At 34.6% G+C, this 10,481-nt stretch overlaps 1 protein-coding gene across 1 annotated transcript; it reads left to right on the top strand.

Moving 5' to 3' along the window:
• LOC107630620 (maspardin) lies at positions 405–5,521 on the top strand. Its single transcript, XM_016333824.2, has 8 exons — positions 405–796; positions 1,114–1,239; positions 1,919–2,017; positions 2,607–2,749; positions 3,172–3,280; positions 3,387–3,494; positions 4,664–4,804; positions 4,886–5,521. Exons 1-8 carry the CDS (start codon positions 725–727, stop codon positions 5,306–5,308), a joined length of 1,221 nt encoding a protein of 406 aa, XP_016189310.1. The 5' UTR covers positions 405–724; the 3' UTR covers positions 5,309–5,521.

Raw genomic sequence — 10,481 nt, 5'->3', positions numbered from 1 at the left:
TACTTGCAAAGGCACTCCAATGCTTAAGTTAATATTATTTCTTAATTCTGCCCAAAAGAAGATATTTTACCTTGCTTTTGTACGGTGAGATCTTCGTCAGTTACGGTTTGAGCATTTAGCTCAGTTTGAAGAGTATTGATAACGTATCCAATCATTGTACCGTTTGGTTGGACGTTAGGATTGAAGTATTATTCGATCGAGTTATAGCTCATAAAAACCGAACTATAACGTATAATATCAAATTATAACTCGTATTTGTAACTTCTATATCAAATGATTAAAGTGTAAGTCACACCGAACATTTTCGTTTCACTGAAAAGCAAATGAGAGGAGTAATTATCTCGTTTTGCCTAAATAGCACGTGCGATGTCCCTAATGACTAATGTTGATTAAGTATGCAATGGAATTATTCCACATGTACCCACTGTGAATGTAAATAATAATAATTGTACAGAGCGTGATTTGAGAGTGCATTTGGAGTCCATTCCAATCCCAATAATGCATTGGTTTTGTGTCTGCTAGTGTTTCTGGAGTTGTGAGAGTGCATCGCTGTAATTAAAGAACCAAAAAGAAACAGTTACGAGCAACAAAACAGGGGTACAAAGATCGGTTCCTTCAAAGAAGTTCAACGCCATTGAAGGAAAGTACCAACCTTGGATCGCTGATGCGGCGGGCAAGATTGGGTTGATAGGAACCTCTTCGGCGGCGGCTCAAGAATTCAGCCATGAAAGGCGTCTTTTCGGCGCCCGGTGATTACATCCACTTCAAGTCTCAAGTCCCTCTTCACAAAATCCCCGTGCGTTCTTTTTTCCATTTTTTCAATTATCGTTCTGATTTGGTTCTAGGTTTTATGCCATAGCTTACTATTTTTTCTTTTTTGTTGGTGATTCGATGTTCTTTGATAGCATTAATAAATTGGCGCTTTGTAGTGGTAGAATTTAGATTACATGGATGCCTTTTGTTTGAAATGGATTGGTTCATGCCCTGAATCCTACAAGGTTTTCAGGATGATAATCATGTTGCAGCATTCTTAGTTAGATTCTGCTTGAGTAATTCATAGTTCATAGTTGATAGTTCATACCTAATTTGAGTGGGGACTTGCTCTTCTTGCAGATTGGCACGAAGCAATGGCGATATTATGATTTCGGTCCAAAAGCTGTGCCTCCACTTATTTGTCTCCCTGGAACAGCTGGAACAGCTGATGTATACTACAAACAGATCATGTCGTTGTCCATGAAGGTACTGAACATTGCAGCAGCCTAAATATTTGTCTTACTATGTTTATCCAGTGTGTATCGACATAAAGTCATGCATAAATCTACAAGCTTGATGTAACCCTTTGACTTTATAAGCTACACAATGACCTGACTAACTACAAATAAATAAATAAAAGAAGCAGCTCGGCTAAACAAGAGAGAGAGCAATAGCCGAGATATCAGATAACTGCATGAAATGTAGTAAACGGTTAACTTGTGTTGATTAATTAACGGGTCTGCTAGCTATCACTTCATGTTACAATCATAACAAACACATGCTAATGTGTTGGTTTATTAAAGGGTCTACTAACTATCTATTTACAGCGTTAATTTGTAACGAAAATTGATTCCAACTGTTATTAATTGGATTCTGTAGATGCATTAAAAAAGATATTTGTTGTGACTCATGATATATATCAACTTTTAGATTGTTTGTAAATCATCCACTCCACTCTATAGTAAGGGAGTGATTGTGCATTTGCAAGACTATACATACAAAGTTCTTAATGAATAGAACTGCTTTGCGACAAAATATTATTGTCAAGTATTACCTTCTAATAGGAGTTTGATCAGTTTTAGTTTATTTCTTGGTTGTAAAGACCTTCAGTAGTTCTCATAAATTGCAAGTTTGGAAGGATAACCGAAGTCTTCACTTTTTGCAGGGTTACCGTGTCATATCTGTTGACATTCCTCGTGTATGGAATCATACAGAGTGGATTCAAGTATTTGAAAAGTTCTTGGATGCTATTGATGTACACCATGTATGATCTCAAATTTTCACTGCTTTCTACCTCTAACTTTTGTGTGTCAGATTGATTTTTACTTTTTGACATTTTCAGCTGCTTTACATCATAAAATTTTATGAAATGTCTCTATCTAAATGTTAAAATATATAAATTATTTGCTTTTGAAGCCACCTTATGCTTATATGGGTATCAAACAATTCGATGCACTCAACAGAAATCTCCCACAGCTCCCGTAGGACATTCCAGATTCCTTGGCTCTCAAAATATTGGGAAGACTCCTCCTATTTATATGAACTATTGCAGTTGCATCAGTAACTAAGTCTGTTACAACATTAACTGGCCATTTGATAATAACTAACCCTGATCTTTCCCTTATTCCTTCAATTATTAACTCTTTCATTAGGGGGCTAATGCATTGTTGAGTATGAAATGTATTCTGCATCATACACATCATACATGTTTTCAATACCTTTTACAGCATATCTCTCCTCCTAGCATAAACATCTACACCCAAACATTTGTCTATGAGTTGTAATTTTTCGTTGATTCAGATAACTTGAGAAAAAAGTATTTAGTATATTCTAATTTACCATCTATGTGATAGATACATCTATATGGAACATCACTTGGTGGGTTCCTGGCACAACTTTTTGCTCTGCATCGTCCAAGAAGAGTTCGGTCTTTGGTTCTATCAAACACATTTTTGGAGACACGGAGTTTCTCTGCTGCAATGCCATGGGCTCCAATGTAATTTTCTTGTATTCTATTGCAGAGAGTAATTATAGTTTTGAAAACTAGCAAATACCTGTGATTGTCCTTTTAATTTATGAATGATAAACTGCAATATATGCTGACCTAGTAAAATTTCTAGCAACAAAGAGCATCCTTGTTCATTTTTGTCTATACAAAATAGGACTGCAAGCACTGTGTCACATTGCCGTGTAACATGCTGAGTTCATTTTTTGATGGAAGACAATTTATCCCAAATTTTCCCAGTAGATTTCCTATTTTCTACAAAAACTAATTTAAGCACTTGCTGATCTTGGAACAATCCTCCTTTACCCTGACCTTCTTCAAAGTTTAAACCTAAAACTGTAAATTAACTCTGCATTATCTGTTTGATATAGTGATTTCCTATAACTGATCTGGTTTTACTTTTGCTTTTACAGTGCGAGTTGGACCCCCTCTTTTTTGCTTAAGCGATACGTTTTAACAGGAATTCGTGATGGTCCCCATGAACCATTTATTGCGGATTCAGTTGACTTTGTTGTTTCTCAGGTAACCTTTATCTCGCATAGGATGCATTTGTCTAAGCTTTTCTATTTTCCAAGCAAAGGATAATTTGTTTTGTAAAATTGATTCTATGATGTGTGATGTAATTCAGGTGGAAACACTCTCAAGAGAAGACTTGGCCTCCAGACTGTCGTTGACAACAGCCGATGCTTCAGTTGGCCCCCTTCTTCTTTCAGATTCAGCTATCACCATAATGGATGTATGTCATCTCATTCTTAATTTGTTTACTTCATGCGCTTTTCTGAAAGGTTTTTCTTTTACTTTTTTCGGGCAATTTACTTAAATAAAATGTTTTTATCTCAATATTACCTAAATGTCCTAATTGCAAACATGTTACACTTTTCTCCTTTTACGAATCTATATAATTCGGCCCAAGAACAAACTACGAAAAACACTTAATTCGCTGGACGTAGAAATGAATGAGGAGGATATTATGCCACAAGCTAATTCATTGGAGGCTGCAATGAATTACTTGAGGAAGCATGATTCGTGAGTAGTTTGTTGTTGGCATTAGCGAATTACTTTGGGATCATAATTCGTGGCTCTCACCAGCGAATTATGGATAAAAGAGTGGTTCAAAGCATTGAATGAATTAGTTTTTAATACTTGTATTTATACACGAATTTTTATTATATAGTACTCTAAAACTTTTTTAAATACAGTATAGCTGATGGGAGTATTGTTGAGAAGATATAATATTCCAAAATTGTATTTAATGACTTAATCCACTATGCTGTATTTTAAAAATTTTGGAGTATTATACTCTAAAAGTTCGTTTATACGTACATGTACTAAAAATTAATTCATTCAACACACTAATTCGTTGCTCCCTCAAACAAACCACCTTTTTGTTTATAATTCACTGCGGGGAGCCACGGATTATGATCCCAAAGTAATTTGCTGCTGCCAACAATGAATTACTCACGAATCATGCTTCCCCAAGTAATTTGTTGCAGCCTCCAACGAAGTAGCTTGTGGCAGAGTAACCTCCAATCCGTTTCTGCCTCAAGCGAATTATGTGTAACCTGTTTTCAACTAAGATATTTGGGTAATATTGGGATCAAAATATTTTATCTAAGTAAATTGCCCACTTTTTTCAGCATGCTGTTTTATTACCAGATCTGAGTTCTATAACAGCCCTACCCTCTAGTTGATCTGCGGAATTCTGCTAACAGTTATTATCATGTTCCACCAGAAAGTCTGTACATATTACTTTTCACTTCATGAAGAAAAAAGCATAACTATATGTATGCATAAGCCCAACTAATTTCTGGTTTGCCTTTCAACTATGACACAAATAGTATGGTCTAAGATATTACATAACTAAAATTTCTTGTTTTCCCACATGGTCTTGCTCCATTCTTAAAGACCAATGACTACTGTGCAATTCCTCAACTACTTAAAGACCAATTGAGTGAAAGGTATCCGGAGGCTAGACGTGCATATCTGAAAACGGGTGGAGATTTTCCTTTCCTTTCACGGCCAGATGAGGTCAATTTACATCTTCAGGTATCTGTTCTATTCTCATTTTTACTTGGGATAGTCTTGTGCTCTTGGATTTACGTTTGAACTTTACCTGTATCATGGCAGTTGCACCTTAGGCGTGTCGGTGTGGAAGCTAGGCCAGACTTGGTTCATAATATTCCAAAAGATGGTCTTGGAGGAAGTTCTGGCAAAGAAAAAAATGGAGATGATACAGACAAGTCACGTAAGGATGGTGAGGGAACTTCAGGAAATCCATCCACTGAACGTGAGATACCTCATAGCCCTGAAAGCACGGGATCCAATAATTTAGATAACCAGCCACTCGAAAGCGAAGAATGCTGTCATTTGAATCACCAAGTTGCGTTATATGTCTTTCCCAGTGGTTTGACAAAGGAAAAACACTTTGTGCCTACAGAAACTCGTGTACATTTCATGTGGGAATATGCTGTTCTTTTTTATCTTCTTCGTTATATCAGTTCATTGTACATTATCGACAACTATTCTTTGGAATTTAGGCAAGTTATGTAAGGTGGGAAGTTATCTAAGATCGACCTCTTTTGTGAATTGGATTCTGAGAACCTTTGGATAGTGCAGTGAGATATGTTCATCTGTAAGTTATTTGAAATTTAGATGTAAAACTGTGAGCCATCAAATTTGGTGGCTTCATGTTTGTACTTCATGGCTGTTATTGGGAGTTGTTCTGTACAATTTGTCTTCTTGTTGGAGCGTATTCTCGTTAAATTTCCTACTGCTTCTTTATCTTTGCAAATTATTCTTTATTACAATTGGAAATTGATCATACCATTATATTCTCTTAACCTGTGAACCAACCAAAGGGTTTAACACCCTAGCTACCCTAAGAGCGGTGAATCCTGGAATGGTATTATACAATCAGTAACTATGAAATTTTAGCAACATTTAAAAAGTGTAACTAAAATTAAGGTCACATTTTTATTATTATTAGACTACAACAACAAAGTCTTGCAGTAAGATGAATTGGTTACATAAATCAAATAATATCATTATGCCCTACTATATATCATGTTTGTAGTAAGATTGTTTACATAGGTCTCTTTTATGTGTAGTCTTTTTAAATTTTTTTTTTTTTTTGGTTTCCACGGTATCCTCTAACCTAACAGGTCAATGACTAATCTGTCGCGGATCTGAGTTCCATTTAAGGGTTTGTCACTGGCCAATAGGTTGCTGCATGCACAAGGCTGGATTCGAACTCCCGACACTTGTTTAAGCGGACGAGTGAGCTGACCAGTCGACTAACCCAAGTTGGTTTAGTCTTTTTAACTTTTTTTACACTTTTTGGTCACACTATTGTCCAAATAATTAAAGTCATGGCCCAACATAAACTGATGACCCCCTTAAATATATCCAATAAAATCTAATTAGACTCCAGGAGAATAGTCCAGGAGTTATCCGGATTATCCTACCCATAACTATTTGGAGCACAAGTATTCTTATCTGAGTTCGACTCGACTTGGGAAGCAAGTCACTGCTCCTCTCACTACTTCAGTTATTATTCACAAAGGAATATTTACACAACGTGGGTTAACTTCCCATGCAATAAAAGAAGAAACCACTCATTATCTACAATTGAAAATTCAGGATCATCACTCTTCCCGATAAATACCCTATTAAAAGTATTTCTCAATCCCAATCTCATAAGCCTGGTTAAACTTTGACTCACTTAGGTATCAAAATCCCTTGCAGATACCCCCTAACTACCGTCTTGGAGTTGACGTAAAGGCACATCACGCCCTCACCATCATCTTCGACCTCATTCATAAAGCCCATTTATTCATAAGTCTGTTTCAAATATGCCTCATAACACCTTTCATCTCTTGTTATTTTCCATATGAATCTACTAATCCATAATCCTAACAAAATGGTGTGTTGGTCTTCTTTTCACATATCTAAACTATCTAAATAGCATTTTATATTTTTTCAACAACACACATTACACCAACTTATACTTTTGTATATGGTGAATTCTAATAATGTTTATGGTGACTCCAATGGCTATGAAGTGTTGTTAAAATTAAAGTCACATTTTTATTCACATATTGGTAATACTTTTTCTTAACAACACTTTTTAAAAAGCATTGTTAAATAATAAAGAAGTGTTACTTTAATTTTAACAACACTTTTTAATACACCATAGCCACTGTAACATAGACATATTATAGTGACCCTTTATATATTCGTTTCTTATTTTGTCCAATACTTATTTGGTTGCGCATCCAAGCATCCTCATCGCTACCATATTAAATTATGATCATACTCATTTTTTATTTTCTAACATTCCAATCCATATAATATAGATAGTACAATAATAATGCGATAAAATTTCTCCCTAAATTGTAAAAGTATTTTTTATTATATGATAATATTTTTAATTTGATCTAACTTTTTTTGGGTGAATGTCACTGTGGTCCGACGAAACTAACGAGTAGTTCTTGAATTCTAAAGTCTAAATCTTAAATTCTAAACCCTAAACTTTAAATCATATTTGTCAGAACCAGATCGAATCGGTCAGTTTGATTGAAAAATTAGTGAATTGGTGGTTTGACTGGTTCGGGTAGCAACACGGACCAAACAAGCAATTGAACCGCTGAGAACCAGCCGGTTCGATAGAAACTTGCACGAAACCGGCCGATTCAACCAAACCCGTGAATCGGGCCGGGTCATTCCGTGAACCAGTGCTCTGAAGGTGCTCCGTACTAGAGTGACCCTTTATATATTCGTTTCTTATTTTGTCCAATACTTATTTGGTTGTGCATCCAAGCATCCTCATCGCTGCCATATTAACTTATGATCGTACTCATTTTTTATTGTCTAATACTCCAATCCATATAAGATAGATAGTAGTAGTACAATAGTAATGCGATAAAATTTCTTCCTAAATTGTAAAAATATTTTTTACTATTTGATAATATTTTTAATTTGATCAAATTTTTTTTGGGTCAATGTCACTGTGTTTCGGCAAAATTAACAAGTCTAGTTCTTGAATTCTAAAGTCTAAATCTTGAATCCTAAACCTTAAACTTTAAACCATAGTTATCAGAACCAGATCGAATCGATCAGTTTGATTGGAAAATCAGTGAACTTGTGGTTTGCCTGGTTCACTGATTTTCCAATCAAACCGGTGATAACCGGTCGGTTCGACAGAAACTTGCATGAAATCAGCCGATTCAACCCAAACCCGTGAATCAGGCTAGGTCATTCCGTGAACTAGCGTTCTAAAGGTCCTCCGTACTAGAGTGACCCTTTATATATTCGTTTCTTATTTTGTCCGATACTTATTTGGTTGTGCATCCATACATCCTCATCAGCCATATTAAATTATGATCATACTCATTTTTTATTGTCTAACACTCCAATCCATATAATGTAGATAGTACAATTGTAATATGATAAAAATTCTTCCTAAATTGTAAAAATATTTTTTACTATTTGATAATATTTTTAATTTGATCAAACTTTTTTGGGCGAATGTTACTGTGCTCCGGCGAAACTAACGAGTATAGTTCTTGAATTCTAAAATCTAAATCTTAAATTCTAAACTCTAAACCATAGTTATCAGAACCAAACCAAATCAGTCAGTTTGATTGAAAAATCGGTAAATCTATGGTCTGGATGGTTTGGGTAGCAACATGGACCAAACAAGCCATTAAACAGTTGAGAACCGGCCGAATCGATAGAAACTCACATGAAACTAGCCAATTCAACCCAAACTCATGAAACCGGTGTGGGTTGTTTCGTGAACCAGCGCTCCAAAGGTCCTCCTTACTCCAGCGCGGCATGGTTCAATCCCATAACCTTAGCATTAAAGACTGCGTGGCTTGCCATCAAGCTATGTTATTCTTTGCTCTTGTATGTGCTAATTCTAATAATAATACTGTAAACCATAAACCCTAAATTTTAAATCCTAAATTCTAAATTTTAAATCTAAATTCTAAATCATTGATATAAAATATAATAAATAAAGAACTAAAAAATTTTAATTAACAAAGATTGCAATACTCCTTACTTAATAAGGAGTCTTGTTTTTCAAATAAAAAATTATTGTTAAATAATAAAAAAATATAAAATTTTAATTTAACTATACCTTACACCTTTTAAATGTTAGCAAAATTGCATTACAATAATTGTAGCTAACTTTCACCACCCAAGAGTCTATTGTAAAATGTCAAAAAAGAATTGAATAAATAAACAAAAATATACATGAAAGTTTGATATGGATAAAAATACACAAGTTTATAAATATCAAAATACACCTTGAAATTATTTTTGATGGATAAAAATACACAAAAAATTTATAAATATCAAACTCTTTCTAACATGACACTTTTATCCATCAAAAATTATCTTGGAAGAATACTTTGATATTTACCAACTTTTGGTATATACTCTTGCTGGTAAATTATATGGTAAAGATATAAATTTATAGATTTTTCTTTTAATAGGATGAAAGAGAAATTAATAAAAGTAAGACCCACATTTTAAATAACAATAAAATAATAAAAAATAACTATAAAAAAAATTTATACTCTCTCTCCATTTCACTTCAATCTGTACAGAGTGCTCCACTTTTGCTCCTTTCAAATTCTTTCGTATATAATTTTGTTCATTTACCCAAAAATATTTGCATTGTACTTAAACAAGACGGACTTACCCAAAAATAGTCTGTTTCACACTATTTTTGCTATGTATCAATCTCTGTCTCCTCCTTCACTTTGTTTGCATTGGGTTCCACCTCCAGTTTATTCTGTTAAATTGAATTGTGATGCTAGCTGGTTTGCTCCTTCTGGCTATGCTGGTTTTGGTTGTATCATTCGCAATCCTGATGGATGTTGGTTGAAAGGATGCACTGGGAAAGTCGAAGTGTGCAGTGTTCTTTTTGCTGAATTGTATGCAATTTGGAGAGGCTTACTTCTTGCTTTGGAGAGTGGATTTCGTGAGGTTATTTGTGAAACAGACTGTTTAGAAGCTCTTTTCTTGATAAACCAAAGAATGCTTGGTAAGGATATTCCGGAATGAGATTTGGCAAAGCATATATAGGAGATTATGAATTGGAATTGGAGAGTCTCTATTCTTTTAATTCAGAGGACTGCAAATAGTGTTGCAAATTGTATGGCTAAAGCAGCTGCTTCTGTCGCGGACATTCACTCGCATTGGAGCCAACCATGGAGTGAGCTTCAACATCTAATAGATTTAGATATGAACCTAGCCAATTAATTTGGTTTTGTCTCTTTTTTTTTTTCTTTCTTTTCTATTTAGTCACAAAAAAAAAAAAACAAGACGGACTTACGCTCGATCATCTCAATCGCACCTCCAATTTGATCTCAGGTGTGCTTAATAATAGTTGAATTCAGAATGTAACATTTGAATGGATCGAAAATAATAGTTAAGAAATACTTGTAATTTGTTCAATTTAGGATTCATGAATTCCCAATATTACGTCAATATCATTTTTCGGGCACAAGTTCTGACAGTGTCGGCTGTATCGCGGATCTGCTTATTTTGCTGCACTTACCAAAATCTCGGAAAACATCAATATAACCCCCAAAAAATACATTATCCATGCTGTGGAGTTACTAGAAAAAGAAGAAAAACTACCATGATTTTGATTTGACCGCGGCGTTTAATGGGGAAAAAAAAGATGTCTTCCGAAACGAAATTCATAAGA

This window comes from Arachis ipaensis, chromosome B01, assembly GCF_000816755.2.
Source record: "Arachis ipaensis cultivar K30076 chromosome B01, Araip1.1, whole genome shotgun sequence".
Classification (NCBI taxonomy): Eukaryota; Viridiplantae; Streptophyta; class Magnoliopsida; order Fabales; family Fabaceae; genus Arachis; species Arachis ipaensis.
This window is presented reverse-complemented; position numbering and strand designations above follow the sequence as displayed.